The sequence below is a fragment of the Nilaparvata lugens genome, chromosome 10, assembly GCF_014356525.2.
Source record: "Nilaparvata lugens isolate BPH chromosome 10, ASM1435652v1, whole genome shotgun sequence".
Lineage (NCBI taxonomy): Eukaryota > Metazoa > Arthropoda > Insecta > Hemiptera > Delphacidae > Nilaparvata > Nilaparvata lugens.
Window position 1 is genome coordinate 44,880,639 of NC_052513.1, and position 22,768 is coordinate 44,903,406.

A 22,768-nucleotide genomic window follows, 5' to 3' on the forward strand; every position below is an offset into this window, starting at 1 on the left:
TTTTGATCAAATTCATACCTAAAATAGTCATCGATAAGCTCCTTCAACTGCCACAAGTCCCATATCTGTAAAAATTTCAGGAGCTCCGCCCCATCAATGCAGATAGATTCCCAATTATCAGGCTTCAGATACGATTGAAACAAAAAAATCAAGTGGAGTAGATTGAGCATGAAAATCTCTACAATTAATGTTTAGTAACATTTCCACCTAAAATTGAAATCAAGAAAATGTGATTATTCAATTGCAAATTATTGTTGATTCTATTAAATCATTCACTATTAAGAGATAGCAGACCTCATGTGTGCCTCCAGCGTTATTGCCCTGTCACCAGCTAGCTCAAATCTTTGAATAGTGCACTTGAGATGCGCGGGAACACTAGCGTCAGGTGATCAATTTTCATAACGGCAAGGAAAATTGTGTGAGTGCGCCACACCAGATTTTTTCTTCAAGTTTTCAGTCACATTCCCGCATTATCCAATCATAATCTCTCATACATTTCTAGTTTTAAGCTAGAAAGGAAATTGAAACAAACAAATGAACTCGTTTCTCTGACTCCTACCCTATGGCAATGGACATCTGAAGGTCCAAAGTTCACCGTATAAAGTAATACCTCAAATTTCCCATATTTGAAAACACAAATTGAAATTGTCAACCACTTTTTCAATTCATGTTTTCATTATGGAAGAGTACCACAATTCAACAGTAATTTCCCATATTTCATCATTTTTCTCCACTCGATATTATTGTAAAACTATACAAGGTAATATTACGTTATTTCAATCTTAATGATAATTATTTTCAACGCTAGAACGTAAGTAGAATTTTGTTTTGTTGAACACATGAATAAAGGATTCTGAATCTCTTTCTCTCTCTCACACACACCCCCTCTATTATATCTCTCTCTCTCAACTTACTCACACACCCTCTCTCTATATATCAATCTTTCTTCATTTTTCTTCCTCCCTCTATCTCTCTCTCTCTATGTCTATTTCTCCTTTTTCCTCTCTCTCTTTTCCTACCTCTTTCTCACACCCTCTCACTCTATAACTTTCTCCAATTTTCTCATTCCCTCTATCACCTCTCTCTCTATCACTATCTCTCTCTCACACTTACTCTCTCTCTCTATCTATCTATTTTCTTCAATTTTCTCACTCACTCTATCTCACACACTCACTATCTCTCTCTATACCAAACCTTCCAGGAGAAAAATGAAACAATCAACCAATCTCTCTATGTTTTTTTCTCCCTTTTTTTCTCTTTCTTTTCCTACCTCACTCTCACACTCACTCACACTCTCACACCCACTCACACTCTCTCTCTCTCTCTATAACTTTCTCCAATTTTCTCACTTCCTCAATCACGCTCTCTCTGTCTCTCCCTCTCTTCTCTCCCCTTACATCTCTTCCATACTCAATATTCTCTCTCTTTTCTCTCGTTTCCTTCCATCACTAAACTCCATTCAGATCCTCAGCATCCCAGTAACTTCCGGCAACTATCTCTGTCCTTCTTCTTTTTAAAGAGTTTCAAAGCAACACTTATTGGACTGCGATTTCAATAAGTCCATTAAAACTACATTAACCTCGTTTCCGCCAGCCGTGGAATGAGAAGTGATTCAGACATTTCTGGCTGTATTGTCAGAGAAAATGAGTGCAACTTGAAAATTTCTTGTCTCTTCAAATTTAACCACTGGTAATTGAAACAGTGAGAAATGTTTTTCTCATTCAAAGTCCTTTCAGAGGGAACTCGTTCCATTAGTCTCATAAAATCCTCCTTGGACTCATGCTTCTTCAACATTACTAAGTGCTGGTTGCACAAAAGCCGGTTGAATTTTAACCGTGATTAATTCCACGAAAACCAATCAGAGAAGCAGTCTTCTCAAAAACGCCTTCTCTGATTGGTTCTCGTGGAATTAATCACGGTTAAAATTTAACCGGCTTTTGTGCAACCGGGCCAAAAGCCTTCCAGAGGGAATTTGTTCCATGAGTTCTATCAAAGACTACTTCTTGGTCTCATGGTCTACGACATTACTAATAGTAATAGAGATTCGAGTCATTGTCAATATTGTAGAGCCGTTCCATAGTTGGATAATTGTGTAGAATTTGACAACATTTATTCGTGTCTTATTCAATAATAGTAATAATATTATTTTGGAACTAGCTGGTAACCTGTGCTCCAAAAGGGTCGAATTGAAAACTTGACAAACTGGAACTTGAGCTACTGAAATCTTAAAGAATTTCAAATAGGCCTATAACCATCCTCGGTGAATTGAGAAGCAATATGCAAAATCTCAAGTTGATCAGTTGAGTAGTTTAGATATTATGATGATGCGTCATTCGTGAATTTCCTATCCCCTACATGTATAAGCCTTCTATTTCCTACATTATTTTATAGATTTTCTGTGTTTCTGTGAAGCTGATATTGAGGTAGATAACCCTATATTCATTGAGATCGACTTGATATTGTAAAAACTTGTAATTTATCAAAACAACTCGAAATACCAGTTTCGTTATAACATAATATTATCAATCTCCAGTGAACTGAAAGCTTAAACAGTGAGCTGTAGGATATAATGGAGTCGATGAAGCCCTACGATTGGGCGAAACCCCTTGACCAATGAGGGTCGAGCTCGAATGTCATTGGCCGAGAACCCTATATTCATTGAGATCGACTTGATATTGTAAAAACTTGTAATTTATCAAAACAACTCGAAATACCAGTTTCGTTATAACATAATAATTATCAATCTCCAGTGAACTGGAAGCTTGAACAGTGAGCTGCAGGATATAATGGAGTGGATGAAGCCCTACGATTGGGCGAAACCCCTTGACCAATGAAGGTCGAGCTCGAATGTCATTGGCCGAGACGTGACTGAACCAAGTAGGCCTATCCCAAATATCGTCATCAGAACTGATAAACCGTTAATAAGTTTTTAACCGTTAATGCAAGTAGTATTTATTGTGTTTGAATATGAGTACATGTTTAAGTACTAACTCCGTAAAGTCCTAACTCCGCCTAATAAAGAATTTTTTCATTTTCATTTTTTTTCATTTCATTTTTCATGTTTTAATAGTTTATTTGTTCACACTATTTCCAGTTTTAACCGTTGAAACAAGTAGTATTGTATTATCTTCAATTATCTTCAATATCTGGGACCGAGCTTTGCTCTGGAGTACAAAAGCATGAAAAATTTATTACGGAAGAAGAAATTATAATAACATTCATGTTTCATACAGAATTGTTCTATCTAATCACAGTAAATTGAGATTAATTCCCAGAGGAATGCTAAAATTTCCCTCACAAAGGCCCGGTTGCACAAAAGCCGGTTGAATTTTAATCCTAATCAATTCCAGGTGAACCAAATCAGAGAAGATCATTTCAAAAAGATGGATCTACTGGAATTGATCAGGATTGAAAATAACCCGGCTTTTTGCAACCGGCACTAAGTACCTGATTGAATGATTACAAAAGTTCAACAGCTGAGTCATAATTTTGACACAGTCCCACACACATGAACTCGCTCACTCACTCCCATCATCAACAGATGACGAAATAATATTATTATTAGCTGTTTTTCCAAGGATGAATAATAATTATCCTTCTAATGTCCTACAGCGAGTTTTCCCAGGGATGAGACCTAGTGCAATCGAATTTTTATATTATAAAACCTACTATGTTCTGAATTTCGTGAGAAACGTTGAAGTCGGTTTCGAGATCCGGTGAAATACAAACATATAAACAGAAATTGCTCGTTTAATGGTATAGGATGAATAGACCAAGTAAACACTAATACTGAGACCCGGTTGAACAAAAACCGGTTAAATTCCAACCATGATTAATTATTTCACGAGAACCAATCAGAGAAGGATTTCTTGAAAAGACCGCTTCTCTTATTGGTTCTCGTAGAATTAATCACGGTTGAAATTCAACCGGTTTTCGTGCAACCGGCACTCAGTTGACTAACTAAGGGTTATATCTGTGCTTCATGTTCATGTTTCATTAATTCTTCATTTTTTATCGATTCATACAATAAGTATATCATCAAAAATGATAGGGAGAGGAAAAATAGATCATGTATAGATGTGCTATTCTTCTCCCAAATTTAGATAAGGTTACACATAATCCGAAATAGGTTAAGGAGCCCTATAGGTTAATTGCTTTTAATAGTTTTCATGTTTTCGCTCATATCAACATTTGTAGTGTGAACTTGCCTCTCAGCCTATACACAAGGATGAGCAAATATTGTAAAGTTTTAAATGAAAATAGATCGACTAGTTCCACAAAATATATTTGACCGAGCGAAGTGAGATCTAAGATTCAAGTCGATGGTTTGGCATTTCTCTTAATGTTCAAATGTTTGAATGTTTAAATGTTCAAATGTTCAAATGTTCAAATGTTCAAATGTTCAAATGTTTAAATGTTTGAATGTTTAAAGTTCAATTGTTCAAATGTTCAAATGTTCAAATGTTCAAATGTTCAAATGTTTAAATGTTCGAATGTTCAAATGTTCAAATGTTCAAATGTTCATATGTTCGAATGTTTAAATGTTTATATGTTTTTATGTTGCGCATCTACGGCGAAACGTGGTAATAGATTTTCATGAAATTTGACAGGTATGTTCCTTTTTAAATTGCGCGTCGACGTATATACAAGGTTTTTGGGAATTTTGCATTTCAAGGATAATATAAAAGGAAGAAGGAGCCTCCTTCATACGACAATATTACCGTAAAAATCAGACTATAGAATTATTCATCATAAATCAGCTGTCTAGTGGACTATAATACTACCCGTTCAAAAACATCGAACATCTTGAAAATGTATCTTTCCATTAAAGTTAGTAGACAGTTGACTATAATACTACCCGTTCAAAAACATTGAACATCTTGGAAATTTTATCTTTCCATCAACGTTGTAGACAGTTGCAGCCAGACCTGATAACAGCGCTCACAATCACATTCCGGGACGACACGTCACGGTACGATAGGACAGAAAGCTCTATGTTTATTTAGGATTTTTCTAGACATTTTTAATTGATAAATTATTTATTAATTTTTGAGAAAAGATAACAACAGGTCAATGTAACTCACTGAGCGCGAGGTCTACTGTTCACAGAACTACTAGTATCATCTGGTTCAAGAGAGCTATTAAAACACCAATTTGTTGAGAATAAAGTCATTGCCAGTCTATTATCATTCATCATTTTACCACGTTTATCATGAGGTTCCCTCTTCAAGCCTCCTTTATCAGACTAAGCTGCTAATGTCCACTGTTTACACTACTACTAAATCTTCACTAAATGTTAATGAAACAATTTATTCTGCAAGAGAGGGGAGAAACGGCCACTTTTTTCAGCAGATATAATCAGAAGTAGGATGAAGGCAGGGGAACAGGGAGGCTGCCTGGCTGATATGGGCCGAGCCCAACTGAAAAACGAGGTTAATGTCGTTTTAATGGACTCATTGAAATCTGAGCGGAAAAGAGAGAGGGCAGGATGGTCTGATGGACGCGAGAGAGAGAGAGAGTGTGTGCGAGAGAGTGATGGCTTGATCACTTCTGACGAACCTACAGAAAGAGATAGCTTTATCAATTCTGAGAAAAGAGAGAGCAGGATGGTCTTATGAACGAGAGAGGATGAGAGAGTAGGAGAGAGAAGGAGAGAAAGGAAGAGAGAGTGAGTGAGGGTGAGATTGAAGAGAGAGAGATGGCTTGATCACTTCTAACGAACCTACAAAAAAAGATGGCTTTATCACTTCTGAGAAAAGAGAGAGCAGGATGGTCTGACGGACGACACAGAGAGAGAAAGAAGGACAGAGAGAGAGAAAGAGAGCGAGGGTGAGGAGGGGATTGAAGTGAGAGAGAGCGAGTGAGTGTGAGAGAGACAGGGATGGCTTGATCACTCTAGACGAACGTGTAAAACAGAGATAAGTTGATCACTCTTGAAGGTGAGCGAGAAAGAGATTGAAGAGAGAGATTGCGAGACAGAAAGAGAGAGAGAGAAGGGATAAAAAGAAAAAATCAAAAGAGAAAGAGGGAGTACGAGAGAGGGAGCGAGTGAGAGAGTAGGAGAGAGATGGCTTGATCACTCCTAACGAAATTGAGAAACAGAGATAACCTGATCATTACTGAAGGTGAGGTTGGAGAGGAAGAGAGACAGAAAGAGGAAGAGAGAGAAAAATATAGAGGGAGAGAGTAAGAGAGAGAGAGAGTGAGAGAGTGTGAGAGTGGGAGAGAGATGCTAGATCACTCCTGACGAACTTGAAAACAAGGATAACCTGGTCACTTCTGAAGGTGAGCGAGGGAGAGGTTGAAGAGAGAGTGAGAGAGTTAGTCGGAGAGAGTTGGTGAAAAGGAGAGTGAGTCGGAGAGAGTTAGAGAGAGAGAGCGAGAGGGAGAGAGTAAGAGAGAGAGATGACTTGATCACTCCTGACGAACTTGAAAAAAGAGATAACCTGATCACTTCCAAAGGTGAGCGAGGAAGAGGTTGAACAGAGAGAGAGAAAGAGATAGAAATAGAGAGAGTAAGTGAGAGAGTGAGACAGAGAGTGAGGAAGAGAGAGAGAGAGTGAGTTGAGTGAGAGACAGATGGCTCGATTACTTATGACGAACGAGGAAGAAAGAAATAACTTGATCACTCCTGGAGGGGAACAAGAAGGTGGGTCGAGAGAGAGTGCGAGAAAAAGAGAGAGACAAAGTGAGAGGGAATGAGAGAGTGATGGCTTGATCACTTTTGACGAACGAAAAAACAGAGATAACTTAATCACTTCTAAAGGTGTTGGAGGGAGAGGGTGCAAAGATGGAGAAAAAGAGATGAAATTTGACAAGGGTAGGTGAAGTAAGCTAACTGAGAAATCATTACAGCTTGTAGTTGAGTTTTCTCGTCAAGGTTACAGATGTCGGTTGAATCTGAGCCTCGTTGTAGCTGCAAAAACTAAATGAGGTCTCGTTAATGTACGTGTTTATCACGTGACGTTATTCAGAATTCTAGAGATTGTGGAGATTGTGATATCGTCGTTTATTGGAACTTGATTTTGCTGCTCATTTGTTCAACAGATGCGAATCTAAAATTTTAGGATGACGAGATTATTTCTAATTACTACTCGTATTCCTTATTATGATTTATCAACTTGTCATTTTATAATGTACTAGCCGTCAGGCTCGCTTCGCTCCCCATATCCGTCTAGTCAGGGGGCTCCGCCCCCCGGACCCCCGACTGGATCGTCCAAAAATGAGATCAGCGGGCTCGCTTCGCTCGCCTGCATGTAGACCTCAGCGGAGCCTCTGTACCGAATTTGAACGTATTATGTCAATTTGATCTCGAAAAACACCTGTTACTATATCGGCGTATCTTTGGCGAACAAAATTCTTACACCTCAGCTAAACCTGTGTACTGAATTTTTTTTAAATATATTTCCATCAATTACTGAAAAAGGTGAGGAAACGCAGAAATGCTGAGAGAACGCTAATTTTGGCTAATTGGATAAATTGGTATTCAGGAGATCCTGGATAAATGCATTTTAATCTTCAACTTGGTGCCAACCTAACAAAGTCAACTCAACTTAATGCCAAACTGACAAAATTTTCAATTTAGTTACCAGAACAACACTGTTTCGAAGAGGTACTCTCTCTAGATTATAGTTCTATATTAACATATGGTATTGACATTTCAATTATAATTTTAAGATATTGGAATAAGAAGGATATACATGCTAAAAGAACTTAAAACCCTTGGAAACCACCCTTAGAGTTAAAATATCGCCAAAAGATTTTTTAGTGCGCCTCTAAAGGGCCAACTGAACATACCTAACAAATTTGAACATTTTTGGTCCGGTAGATTTTCAGTTCTACGAGTGAGTGAGTCAGTCAGTCAGTCAGTGAGTGAATGCAATTTCGCTTTTATATATAAGATGGATCTAGATTTTTCTATACAGCTGTTAAATTGCTGTGGATCTAGAAATTGGAAAATGCAGTTTAACTAGCAGGTGACCCGTGCTCTGCAAAGGTCTATTTTGAAACTTGACACACTGAAAACTTGACGTGATGAAGTCTTGAAGAATTGGAAGTATCCTCAGTTGATTAAGGATCTATATGCGAAATTTCAAGTTGATCAGTCGAGTAGTTGAGACGTGATGATGCGTTAAACATAATAATTCCCCTATCCCGTACGTGTATAAGCCAGTTCTTTCCTTTATTATAGTATAGATTATTACTCGGATTCATCTTGGGAAAACTAATATTAGAACAAAGCCAATGATATACTGAATGTATTAGAAAAAACTCCAATGGAAAATTCTAAACCGTTTATGATCTGGAAAGAAAACAGAGTTTGTCACTTCAACAACCCATAACTCGCTTATTAGATCACTTGGGGCCGGTTTCCGAGCTCGGGATTTAGCTAAGTTCTAGACTTTGAACAGCTGGAGTCAGAAAATTGGCTTTTCGAAACGGGGCGTAGTCGCAGTCATTGTCATAGTCACGTTTGAATTGAGTTTCAAAAAACTAGAAAATTAAACACGAGATAAAATAAAGAGGAAATAAAGTAAAATTTCAGCTATTTTCAATTATTTAGAAATGTTCAATTCTGTCAAGGAAAAACGTTTCCAATAATTGAAATGAGAAAATAAAAACTGCGACTACTGTTATGAAAACTGCAACTATACGCCCTGTTTTGGAAAGCTATTTTCTTTCTCCAGCTGTTTAAAGTCTAGAACTTTCCCGGGCTCGGAAACCGGCCCTTGAAAATTTCAGTTGCCTTTTTTTCTCATTTTTACTTTCCTTGCCCTATTACCATATAGGTAAGGAAAGTATTGCTTTCCGAAAAAAATAAGGTACCCCAATTTCTAAATTTCTATACGTTTCAAGGCCCCCTGAGTCCAAAAAACTGGTTTTTGGGTATTGGTCTGTATGTGTGTGTGTGTGTGTGTGTGTGTGTGTGTGTGTGTGTGTGTGTGTGTGTGTATGAGTGTATGTGCGTCTGTGTACACGATATCTCATCTCCCGATTAACGGAATGACTTGAAATTGGGAACTTAAGGTCCTTTCACTATGAGGATCCGACACGAACAATTTTGATCAAATGCAATTCAAGATGGCGGCTAAAATGGCGAAAATGTTGTCAAAAACAGGATTTTTCGTGATTTTCTCGGAAACGGCTCCAACGATTTTGATCAAATTCATACCTAAAATAGTCATCGATGAGCTCTATCAACTGCCACAAGTCCAATATCTGTAAAAATTTCAGGAGCTCCGCCCCATCAATGCAGATAGATTCCCAATTATCAGGCTTCAGATACAATTGAAACAAAAAAAATCAAGTGGAGTAGATTGAGCATGAAAATCTCTACAATTAATTTTCAGTATCATTTTCACCTAAAATTGAAAATAAGCTTTAAATTCGAGAAAACGTGATTATTCAATTGCAAGTTATAGTTGATTCTATTAAATCATTCACTATGAAGAGATAGCAGACCTCATGTGTGTCTCCAGCGTTATTGCCCTGTCACCAGCTGGCTCAAATCTTTGAATAGTAGACTTGAGATGCGCGGGAACACTAGCGTCAGGTGATCAATTTCCATAACGGCAAGGAAAGTTGTGTGAGTGCGCCACACCAGATTTTAATAATGATCTTTACAAATAAATTGAAAAAGATTATCAAATTTGAATGAAAGTAAAAAGGTGTAGCCTACCGAACAGCCTTAAGTCTGTACGCACCTTGAAATCTGTGAAAATAGCATCAAGCTAATGGCGTATTGAGACAAACTGAGAACATCCAGGCATCCAATTAGATCAAATAGGTTCCAAGTGGAACGAAAAACATGTCTGATGCAGTATGTGCTAATTAGCCTGCTATAATAGACTCGATGAATCCTTAAACAAAAAGGTCCGATCTTCCATCTCTTTCAAGTAGAGAGGAGCTTCAAATTTGAAGGGTTCTATCTTTTCAGGTGCATACTCTTTTGAAAAATTCAGCTGTTCCTATTTTGAAAGTGCCCGTTCCTATTTTGCAAGGGGCAGTTCCTATTTCCGTGCAATGAATAGGTAAAGAGACGCCATTCAATTTCGGTGGCTATTTCAATGTGCTAACGGGCAAAACGATTAGCTTCAGGGTGGCACTCAAATGAGGAGGAAAACTCAGGGAAAACACAGGAAAAACTCTGGAAAAACTCCTGTTTAGCTCAATTTTAAAGATGCGCACATCGGGCTGCTTGGATGGAAGGATAAAGTTCACGTGGAAGATAGAGAGAGTGGGAGAGAGTGAGAGAGGGACAAAAAGGAAGCTTGTCTCCAGTAGGAGAGCGAGAAAGACAAAATCAAGCTTATCTTTTGTGGGAGAGCGAGATGGAGACAGTATGAGAACTCCTTTTGGGTAGTTTTATAAGTGGAGAAACAAGACATAGTGCTGGTTGCACAACAGCCGGTTAAATTTTAACCGTGATTAGTTCCACGAGAACCAATCAGAGAAGCCGTCTTTTCAAAAACGCCTTCTCTGATTGATTCTCGTAAAATTAATCACGGTTAAAATTTAACCGGCTGTTGTGCAACTGGACCATAGTGAGACAAAAATGATGCTTGTCTCCAGTTAAGAGAGAATGATTGATTGATTGAGTACTTTATTTATGTAGATTACAATATATACTGGCTTATACACTTATATACAATTGCTTACAATACAGCAAAATTATGGATGAATTTACAAAATATAAATTAAGAAAATAACTATTGAGCTGTATATAATATGGAAAAAAACAATTTGTAATAACTATAGATAAAATAGATAATATTGTTATGCTTCTACATAAATTGGCGGAGCTTTGGACATATCAATGTCTATTCCCTGAGAAAGAGAGAGAGGGAGTGAGAGAGAGAGAGAGAGAGAGAGAGAGAGAGAGAGAGAGAGAGAGAGAGAGAGAGAGAGAGAGAGGGAAAAAAGACAAAGAGAGATGGTGTGCGTTTGTATGTATGGGGTTGAGCAATCCTGTCTAAGATACTGTAATGAGTAGCAGCGTGAGAGAGAGAGAAAGGGATCTCATCCAGAGTATAAGGAAAAGAGAGAGCGAGTGAGAGAATGATAGCAATGATGATTCTCTCGAGAGCGAAAAAAAATGTAGTCGAGAGTATGTCTCAGGTACCGTCTTGAGCAGAGATGTGTGTGTGTGTGAGAGAGAGAGAGAGAGAGAGAGAGATAGGGCTCTTCTAGAGTATGAGAGAGCGAGAGAGAACGTGTGAGTATGAACTCGTCTTAAGGAAGGAGCGAGCGAGACAGTAAGATAGTTCCTCTCGGTCATTATAATGAGTATAAGGGAGCGAGAGAGCGGGCGTGTCTTGAGTAGGGAAGCGAGAGAGATAGTAAGAGAACTCCCATCGGTTATTACTATGAATATGAGGGAGTGATAAAGAGACTGAGAGAATGTGAGAGATAGTGAACTTGTCTTGTGCGTGAGAGACAGTGAGATAGCACCTCTCGGTTATTATCATGAATATTATAGAGCGAGAGAGAGAGAAAGAGTATGAGAGTGAGCTCTGATTTTGAGTTAGGGTGCGAGAGAGATAGTATGAGGCTCTCTCCCTAGTATCCCTCACAAAGAGATACCAGCTCCTCTTCACTAGTGTCATAAGTAGAGAAAGAGAAAAATAGAGAGAGAGAGAGATAGATACGAAAAAAACCTTGTCTCCAGTAGGAGAGCAAGAGAGACAGTGCGAGAGATTCTTTCTGGTAGTGATATAAGCAGAGAAACAGGAGAGATTAGATAAGATTAGATTTCTTTATTTATGTATGTTACAATATTAACTGGCTTATACACTAATTTACGTTAAATGACAATAGAGAGAGAGAGTGAAAGATACAAAGAGGAACTTGTCTGTAGTAGGAGAAGGAGAGAGACAGCAAAAGAACTTCTGTCAGGTAGTATCATGAGTATAAGGGAGCAAGAGAGAAAGTAAGAGAGTGAGCTCTTATTCTTGAGTTGGTGAGCGAGAGAGATATTATGAGCTTCTTTCACTAGTATATCTTTCTACCATATCATGAGTATAGTAACAAGAGAGAGAAATAGTGGGAGAGACAAAAAGGAAGATAGGGAAACAAGAGTGAGAGATAGTGACAAAGAGGAAGCCAGTCTCTAGAAGGAGAGCGAGTGAGACAGTATGAGACCTCCTTCTAGGTAGTGTCTTGAGTAGAGAAACAAGAGAGAGAGAGTGAGACAAGAAGGAAGTTTGTCTCTAGTAGGAGAGCAAGAGAGACAGTGAGAGAGACAAAAAGGAAGCTTGTCTCCAGTAGGAGAGCGAGAGAGACAGTAAGAGAACTCTTCTCTACTAGTGTCATAAGGAGAGAAGCAAGAGTAAGAGAGAGAGACAAAAGGGGAGCTTGTCTGTAGTAGGAGAGCGAGAGAGACAGTAAGTGAACTCTTCTCTACTAGTGTTATAAGGAGAGAAACAAGAGGAAGAGAGATAGACAAAAGGGGAACTTGTCTGCAGTAGGAGAACGAGAGAAACAGTGAGAGAACTCCTCTCTGCTAGTGTCATAAGTAGAGGAACAAGAGAGAGAGAGAGTTAAGTGAGAAAGACAAAAAGGAAGCTTGTCTCCAATAGAAGAGCAAGAGAGACAGAAATTCAGCTTCTCGTCCCCTTAGTTTCAGGGAAGGATTCTATAGAATGTAGCCCGTTGGCAGATCTCAAAGCTCATATCACTAGAGCACAATGAATCCAGCTTGTACCCTGAGGGCAAGGGGGCTTTAAGGGGGGCTAAAGGGGTTGGCAAGGGGGTGAGACGGCGCATGCTCAACATGCTGTTAAACATTCAGCACTCAAGCATGCGAGAGACATTCTTTTATCCTCGCATAAATAATCGGAAGCCGCAAAAGCAACCCCACTAACAACCATGAATAAAATTCTGTCTTCCCTCACAATCCAGTGTGTCAGCACTCGAATAGATTGTGAAACAATCAACCGAGCTGGCGAGCAATTCTGTGTTTTGTAAGACGTGGAGTGTCTCTGTCTTGCTATATTGTGTGTGTCAGAATTCGAATAGATTGTGAAACAATCAACCGAGCTGGCGAGCAATTCTGATTTTTGTAAGAAGTGGAGTGTCTCTGTCCTACGATATAGTGTGTGTCAGAATTCGAATAGATTGTGAAAAAATCAACCGACCTGACGAGCAATTATGATTCTTGTAAGATGTGGAGTGTCTCTGTCCTATAGTGAGGTCCACGTTATAAAGGCAATGGAGAAAGATATAGTGAGGTCCACGTTATAATGACAGTGAATAAAGATAGAAGAATAGCGATGCCGATTCTCTGCATAAATTAATCATATTCCTACACTGTGAAAAACATAATTATTGGCACCGTTGGGGACCTAGAAAAGGATAGTACCACCGGCTTTGTTGAAAGAAAGTTGATCAAATACTGTCATTATATCGTGGACCTCACCAAAGGAGAACACCGTTGCCGATCCTCTGTCTTGTCAATGCCTTCTATAGACGGTGGCTGATACAGGTTTATTGATGTAATATTAACTGTTCAGTCACGTTTGAAATAATCAATTATATTTGATTGACCTTCCGGCAGTCGCGCTGTTGTAAAAAGTACAACAGTGTCAATTTTTTGCTGCGCAAAACTATTGAATGAATCACATACGCATTCCAAAACTTTTCCCCCATCATTCCATTGAGTTGCAGTATCAACTGAGCATCTTTAGGTGCCATTTAGTCGCACTGTGCATGAGAAAGGGGAAGACTGGATACGGGGACTGTAAACGAACCAATAACACAGAATTGATGGCTTTGCTTGATGTACCTTATTGGGCTATGAAATGGTAATCATCCAAATGTTCATAGGCGTGAAATAATCCAAGATGATTAGAAAGTAATTATACAATTAATTAATATGCTTTGACAGTAAACAGAGAACATAACACTTGGAAAAAATACAACAAGCGACTGCTGGAATGATTGAGTAGGGCGCGACTACCGGAAGTTTAAACACGAAATCATATTTTTCAATAACTTCCTAATGAATTTTCATAGTTAAGATGAAATATTTTGTTAATTAATTATTAACTCTACATTATTAAAAGACGGTCTGACAACAGAGCAAAGCGAGAAAGAGATAGCGCTATCCACTTTGTTGAATGATAGACAAGGATAGCAATACCATTGCTAATCATTCACTGTCATTATAACGTGGACCTCCCTATACAATAAAGTGTGTGTTAGAACTCAAATACATTGCGAAACAATCAACGGAGCTGGCGAGCAATTCTGATTTTTGTGAGACGGTGAGTCTGAGGTCAGATATGAGTGCAGTAGAGAATTGCATATAAACTTTGGGAGTTTTCAAGCGTCGGTTTCAGGAAATATTTTTTGAGGGTGATGCCGAAATTAGCTCCATAGTCAGGTCCACGTTATAATGGCAGTGTTTGATTAGAAATGGTATTGCTATCCTCGTCTATCACTCAACAAAACGGATAGAGCTATCTCTCTCTCGCTTTGCTCTGTTGCCAGATCGGCTTTTAACAATGTAGAAATTCATGATTGATTAACAGAATATTTCATCTCAATCATAAAAATTCATTATGGATTTGGAAAATATGATTTCTTGCTCAGTAAGATATCATTGATTATTTTAAACGAGAATAAACAAATAATATTACATCAATAAACCTGTATAAACTACCGTCTATACAAGGCATTGACAATACAGAAGATCGGCAACGTGTTTCTCCTATATTTCTCCTCTGCCATTATAACGTGAACCTCACTATAGGCTTGACCGGGAGTAATGAGATGAATAATGTTAGAGATGAGTTGACCTACAGCGTGAGGTGGATTCCGAACCACCGTTAAGCGCTTCTTTAGCAATTTTGTATTTAGAGGAGTTTTGTTGCGTCATTGAGGCATGTCCCAAGATAACCGAGGATATGTGTCGCCGAGTCACCAATAACATAGGCGCTCGTGATGAAGCAGTTATCAGACAAGATGGTGGCTACATTGAACATGTAATGGTCACAAACTAATCTCCAGGTATACAGTAGACAAGTTATATCTAACTCTTTTACTGTTATTATATAACAAATATTTGAATAATATTTTGATATATTTACTGAAAATTATTTCTAACTTTTGACATTAAAATTTCCATGACAAAACTAAATATTGGATCATAAATCGTGCGTCACTCTGTATTTGTGGATATTTGTTGCAGTTGAAGTGAAAACGCCATCGAATTTCATACAGAAGTTCCTGACAATTCAAGAAGAGGGTGGAGAGCTCACGGATCATGATATTCTTCATGAGGTTCTTACTATAATTATTTCGGTAGGTCATACTTCCATATTCACTTTTTTATCACAGTTAATTATTCAAACAGATTGATCAAGATATAGTATATTTCGCACCTAGAGCAGAAAATGAGATTTTTCCGGCTCGAAATCGGTTCAATCGTTCAATCGGAGATTGAGAGCTGGAAAAACATTTTTGCCCGTGGTGCGAACGCTATTTTTCGCCACACACAAAAATAAACAATATATATAAAATAATAATAATGTTTACTAAACACTTCCGAGAGCAGGAGTGGGAGGTCATAGCTCTAGCAAATCTGAGGTAATCTGAATATCATGAAATTGTCCAAGTATTTTTATTTTTCATTCTGATATGTCTAAATAACCTAAATGATTATGTTCAATTATGTGGGAGATTGAGTTTATACTTTTTTATTCTTTCAAATGACAATAAAATGATATTATTGGAAATGTTTCAATTATTGAATAATGAACACAAATAATGAAAAGTTTTTTGATCACCTTTCTTAGTTCCATGTTAGCGGCTGGAAAGTGTACTCTTTCCGGCCTAGGCCGGAAAGAAACCTGTTTTGACGTCAGACGAGAGTCGTCTGCAAAAAAAGTGTCTTTCAGATCTACTTAGGGACTGGAAAACAGCTGCTTTCTGTGCAGTGTGGCGAAAAATGAATAATTGATTAATTGGTTTTGTAATTTCGAGGACATGAGATTTCATGAATTGTAATTATTTCTCTATTTGAATCTCAATCAGCTTTGAAAAATTTCTAGGATTTGTTTTGAATATGAAAAATTTGATTGTAGCTGATACATCGTATAAATTTGAATGCTTAACAATCGTTAAATTTAATTGTGCATCTTATAGTGAGACACACGTTATAATGGCAGTATTCGATCAACATTGGTGTTGCGTTTCTTGTACTTCATTCGTTAAAGCTGAAAGAGCTCCTCTTTTCTGGTTCCACAACGTTGACAGATCGGTTTTTAACAATTTAGAAATATTATTAACTAACAAAAGATCCAATATCAATTATTTAATTACATTAATCAATCATTGGGGAATATAATCTCCCAACAGATGAAATATAATCGATTATTCTCATCAAGAATGAACAGTTAATATCACATTAGATATCAGCTAACCTCTATAGAAGGCAGTGATAGGACAGAGAATCGGAAACGCCTCTCTTCTACTTCTTCCACTGCTATCATAACGTGAACCTCACTATAGAATAGATCAATTGGAATTCTAGTTCTGAGAACAATAGAATCAATATCAGGTAAATAATTCTTCAATATTATTCATTGAATTCTTGAGATTTACTCTTAATGTGCTTGAGATTATATGATTGATTTTATTGTAGATTCTATCGTTAAAAACAATATTCAATTGAAAGGTATTTTCTTGTGTTGTCCGATGGAAGAATACTAAAATTACGTAGCAATATAGTATACTTGCCGTCAGGCTCGCTTCGCTCGCCATATCAATCTAGCCAGGGGGCTCCGCCCACTGGACCCCCGACTGGATTGTCCAAGAATGAGATTAGCAGGCTCGCTTCGCTCGCCTGCATTTTTCATTTCAACATTTTTATAATATGTTAGGACGATCCAGCCGGGGGTACAGACTAAACGTCTGGCTAAACGGATATGGCCAGAGAAGCGAGCCTGACGGCTAGTAATATAATATTCCCAGGAATAGCTCCGATTGAAGTAGCAGTGCCCAATCAATTTTTCCGCGATAAATGCATTTCAATCTTCAACTTGGTGCCAACCTAACAAAGTCAACTCAACTTAATGCCAACCTGACAAAATTATTAATTTAGTTACCAATTAACAACTGTTTCGAAGAGGTACTCACTCTAGATTATAGTTCTATATTAACATATGGTATGGCCTTTTTTCAATTATGAATAAGAAGAATATACATGCTAAAAGACAAACTTTAAACCCTTAATAACCACCCTTAGAGTTAAAATATTGCCAAAAGATTTCTTAATTAGTGCGCCTCTAAAGGGTCAACTGAACATACCTACCAAATTTGAACGTTTTTGGTCCGGTAGATTTTTAGTTTTGCGAGTGAGTGAGTGAGTGAGTGAGTCAGTCAGTCAGTCAGAGAGTGAGTGCCATTTCGCTTTTATATATAATATAGATGGAAGATAGTATGTATAGACTGTATACTATCCTTGGTCTAATGTTTTTTTTTCATATATTATCTGATATTGTGTTATATTGTCTGACATTTTATGATAATTTACTTTCCATGTTGTCTTGCGTTTTTCCATCTTTGTTAATGTCGATCATTTTATTTTGTACATGACCTATAGTGAGGTCCACGTTATAATGGCAGTGTTTGATAAGCAATGATATTGCTATCCTTGTCAATCATTCAACAAAGCGGATAGCGCTATCTCTTTCTCGCTTTGCTCTGTTGCCAGATCGTCTAATAACAATCTAGAATTGATAATTAATTAACAGAATACTCAATCTTAATCATGAAAAATCATTATGAAATTATTGAGAAATTCAGTTTCTTGCTTGATGAAGTATAATTATGATTATTTTAAACGAGAATGGACTTTGAGGTCAAAAACTTTTCTTTTTGCTGGTGGTGCCTGAAAAAATTTTTAGTTTTTAGTTCTCGGTAGTTAATTCTATTTTATTTTCTTGTAATAAGTGTTGATTTATCAACCTTGATTTGTTGCATTGTTAAATTCTGGCAATAAAGAGTTGAATTGAATTGAATTGAGTATAGTATAAAGAATGAACAGTTAATATTACATCAATGAACCTGTATCAGCTACCGTCTATAGAAGCCATTGACAAAACAGAGGACAGCAACGTTGTTCTCCTATCTTTCTCCACTGCCATTATAACGTGGACCTCACTATAGTTGACAAAATTCATGAATTATCTGCTATATATTTGTCAATCAATTAGACCTATTGTATTCTAAGAAAATGATTATCAGGTTGGCACAAACGAAAAAACAGGCTATTGCCCAAAACTTCTTCAATTTCGTAATTTACCCAGCCTAATTATTTTATTATCTTCTAACATATTGAAAGATCATTATCTCTCATAAAAAGTCTCAATAGCCCCTTCTCAATGAATGTTTATCAGAGGTTCACCAACGCAACTTATTTTCAAACCTATGCTCTTTCAAGAGAGTTCATCTTGGAAAGAAACAGAAAATCTCAGTGGAAAGAGAATTATTGTGACAGATTTGCTTCTTCCTGGTAAGGAAGCTCCTCATATAATATGTATCAAGGATGCTCACCTTATATAATATGTATCATGTATCAAGAAAGCTCACCCTATTTATGTATCATGTAGATAAGATACATTCCGTGCAAGGGTTCAAGAATGCGAATTGAATTACACAAATCCGAGCGCTCTTTCGCACATGTAAACGCCTGTAATATTTCAACCCCCCGAACATAATAGAAATCCAGTGCACAACAGGAGAGTTAGGGATGACAAATAGGGAGGGAAGAAAGGGAGAAAAATGAGAGAAAGAGAGAGAAAGGTTGACAAATGGAGAGGGGAAAAAGAGATAAAAAATTACAAATGAAGAGGAAGACAGAGAAAGAGAAATGGGAGAAAGCGAGAGAGCAGGATGACAAATGGGGAGGGTAAAAAGAGGGAAGATAACAGAAACGAGGGAGATTACAGGGGAGAAAAATGACAGAAGAAGAGAATAGAAAGAAAGAAGAGAATCAGGGAAGCTGTATGACAAATGGAGAGGAAAGAGAGAGAGAAAAATGAGAGAAAGCGGGTGAGCAGGTTGACAAATGAAGAGGGGGAGAAGAAGTGGAAAATGAGAGAGAGAGGGTGAGCTGGATGACAAAAAATAGAGAGGGAGAAGAATGAGAGAAGATAACAGAAGACGAGGAAATAACAGAATGAGAGGAAAACGACAGAGGGACTGATTGATTGATTGATTGAGTACTTTATTTATGTAGATTACAATATATACTGGCTTATACACTTATATACAATAGCTTACAATACAGCAAAATTATAGATGAATTTACATAATATAGACTTGGAAAATAATTATTGAACTGTATATGATATGAAAAAGTAATTTGTAATATAATAACTATAGATAATTACATTGTTATGCATCTACATAAATTGGCGGAGCTTTGGACATATCAATGTCCATTCTTCGGAAAGAATATTAAAAATATCCTCCCCACTAACTCTCTACCAAAAGGGACGAGAGAGATAGAGAGAAAGAAGAGAGTTAGGGAGAGCTAGGTGACAAATTGAGGGAGAAAGCAGAGAGAGAAATGGAAAATGACAGATTGAGAGGGAAAAAAGAGAGGGAATGAGAGAAAACAGGGAAATTATAGAAAGAGAAAAAAGATAGAGGGAGTGAAAATGATAGAGTGTTAGGGAATGAGAAATAACGGGAATAGAGAAAAATGAGAGAGAGAGAATGGAGAAAGTTTATGAGGGATGATGATAGAAAAGTAGATATGTAATAGAATATTACAGGGAAAGTGAAAACTGACAGGAAGAATAAGAAATGACGTGAAAAGAGAAAAAATACAAAATAGTGGTGAGAGAGCAAGGGGAAAGATAGTGGATAAGAAACGGGGAACGGTCTTGGGGAGGAAGGAGGAAGAAAGAAGAAGAAGGGTAGATCATATAGAGATGGCTGAGACTGAAGAAAAGTGATTAGAGTGGAAGCAAGATATAAAATACCCGTAAGGCATAATTTGATACCAGGGATTAAGTAATGGAGATGAGAAAGAAGAAGATCAATAGAGAAATGATAAACAGATTGATGGAAGACTTCTGCTACTGAAAATATTGACAACAGGGTAAACAATGGATGGACATTCGATAAGCGCTACTATACAAAACAATAGAATAAATAGAATAATTAAGATAGAACAATACATATTGAAAATACATATCAAATACATATTAATACATATTACAAATAACAATCAAAATGATCTAGAATAATAGATAATTGACACCTTGAAAAATTAAACTTGTAGAATAAGGGCAAAGTGATAGAAAGGAGTAGGAAAGTCAGTGAAAGTAAATCGGGAGGTATGACAACAAAGAAATGAGGGTGACAAGGAACTAGAGTGAGAGAAAGAAGATGATGAAGAAGATTGTGTAGCAGGGAAAGAATAATTTCCCCTCCTGAGAAGGACTGATTTGTATTCCCTGTGTAGGAGCAGAAAGGATAGTCTTTTTCCCATGGAGGGACAGGGACCCAGCAAGACAGATGTCCCCCTTGATTAAATACCGAGAGGTGCATAAAACATGCGCGCATCTCAAATTCGGACCAGGATTTATCTATTGTGAACTGAACGCTACAACGCTTATGGGTTACTCTTCACAGATGGTGGGGGGAGTGAGAGAGATAGAAGTGCAGGAGATAGAGGAGGTACATTAGTTTTCTTAACGGTATTCAATATGTGTTGCTCTTTCACACTTACACACTCACTCACTCTTACACTGTCACTCTCTCTCTCTTTTCCTCTTCTTCTCTTCCTCCCTCTCCCACACTTTTTATTGCTCTCTATCTCTATATGTAGATGCATAACAATATAATATCTATAGTTATTATATTACAAATTACTTTTTCATATCATATACAGTTCAATAATTATTTTCTTAGTCTATATTATGTAAATTCATCTATAATTTTGCTGTAATGTAAGCTATTGTATATAAGTGTATAAGCCAGTATATTGTAATCCACATAAATAAAGTACTCAATCAATCAATCTCAGGTCCAAGCTTCACAGTTTCATGTGGAATCATCACAGTGAAGCTGTGTTCACACAAAACTTATTAACACAATGTTAATAACTTAATCCTTATAGATTCCATTAGATTGAACGGAACTTGACAAACACATACGGTACGTTCATCATGTGTATGGTAAGTTATGTTCAATCCAATAGAATCTATAAAGATTAAGTTAATAGCTTTGGTGTTAACGCAGCTAATGCCACAATATTCGCATATTTTATCATATCTCTTCGCTTCATATTTATTGATTCATTGTACAAAACACTATAATCATAATAATAGTTATGACATTGGAGGAAAAACTAGGCTGAGCCGTACTATTTCTCTCCAAAAAATTCGGAAGAATGTTTATGTTGTCCAAAAGTTTAGTTTATGTAATCACACAGTGCTTCGTTACTTGATTTTCGGTCCAGGAATAATGATTTGAGAATTTTTAATTTTGAAGGTTGGCTTGATACTTTGAATGAATCATTCATTACCATTAATTGAAAATTTTACGTGAATTCTACAAAATTATTGAAAATTTTACAAAATTTAGAGTCATATTATGGTGAAACTCTTCAGCTTGTATATTATTCATCATGTTATTCTACTCTTACCGGTAATTATTATTGTTAACACTGGAACGTTAGTTGAATTTTGTTATGTTGATATTTCTATGTGGACAACCGCCCCGTTTCGGAAAGCCAATTTTGTGACTGTTGAAATCCTAGAATTTAGCTAAATCTTGAGCTCGGAAACCGGCTCTCGAAGTGATGTTTTTCATGAAATCAATTGAAGAATCATTGATTTCTTGCAGGGCTTCGACACTAGTGCAATGACAGCTAGTGCAGTGATGCTGATGCTAGCTATCTACCCGGACATCCAGGAGAAGGCAAGACGTGAGGCTGAGGAGGTGCTGGGTGATAGAGATGCATCCCTGGAGGACATCAACCGTCTAGTCTACCTAGAGGCTGTCACTAAGGAGACCCTGAGGCTGTTTGGACCTCCCTTTTTTCTAAGTAAAAGGATGTTTTGTACTGGATATTCAATATTGTACTTTGAATATTTACTTGTGCGGAACGATAACCATGATAGCATAAAACTCAATTCATTCCCTTATTTTATTTCAAATTGTCACCTACATTGCTAGGACAAGAGGCACATCTCAAATAAGTTCTCATCCTAGAACAAGCTTGGAATTCCCTTAACCCTCCGTTAGGCGCGTGGTTTCTCAAAACATGAATAGGCGCATGGGGTACAGCTGTACCCCAAGATTAATATATTCATCAAATCATCCTGTTGCTTGACACTTTATTGAATATAACAACAATAGGTCTTTTCTACAACGTTTCTAAACTACTCTACACAGTTATGACTTGAATAAAAAAGTTAGCCATGACCATATTGTACAGAGTTTGAAAATGTAATCGTCCATGAATTTGTGTCTTAATTTCTTTTCCAATGTTCAGGCTTCTGAAACTATTTTTTTTTCAAGGTAACAAATAATTACAAACAATTAATTCCATTAACAATTTATTTCTCAAGCCGAATTCATGAGATTTACATATTAATTTCATTATTTATACAAGTAATAAACTAATATATATATACTGTATATATAATCGACAAAAAATCTCAGCCATAAGAAAAATGTCAAGTTGTGTTTATATGGCTTGTATCAAATCATAACAAATGGGAATTGAATGAATTACATCATGTTT

At 37.0% G+C, this 22,768-nt stretch overlaps 1 protein-coding gene across 1 annotated transcript in view; it reads left to right on the forward strand.

Annotated features, from left to right (window-relative positions):
• Positions 1-22,768, forward strand: part of LOC111049506 (cytochrome P450 4C1) — a gene marked incomplete at its 5' end in the record, with an annotated part of 46,683 nt that overhangs the window by 19,757 nt on the left and 4,158 nt on the right. Inside the window, 2 exon segments of the mRNA XM_039436036.1 lie at positions 15,205-15,303; positions 21,865-22,066. Coding sequence (XP_039291970.1) covers positions 15,205-15,303; positions 21,865-22,066 — 301 coding nt within the window.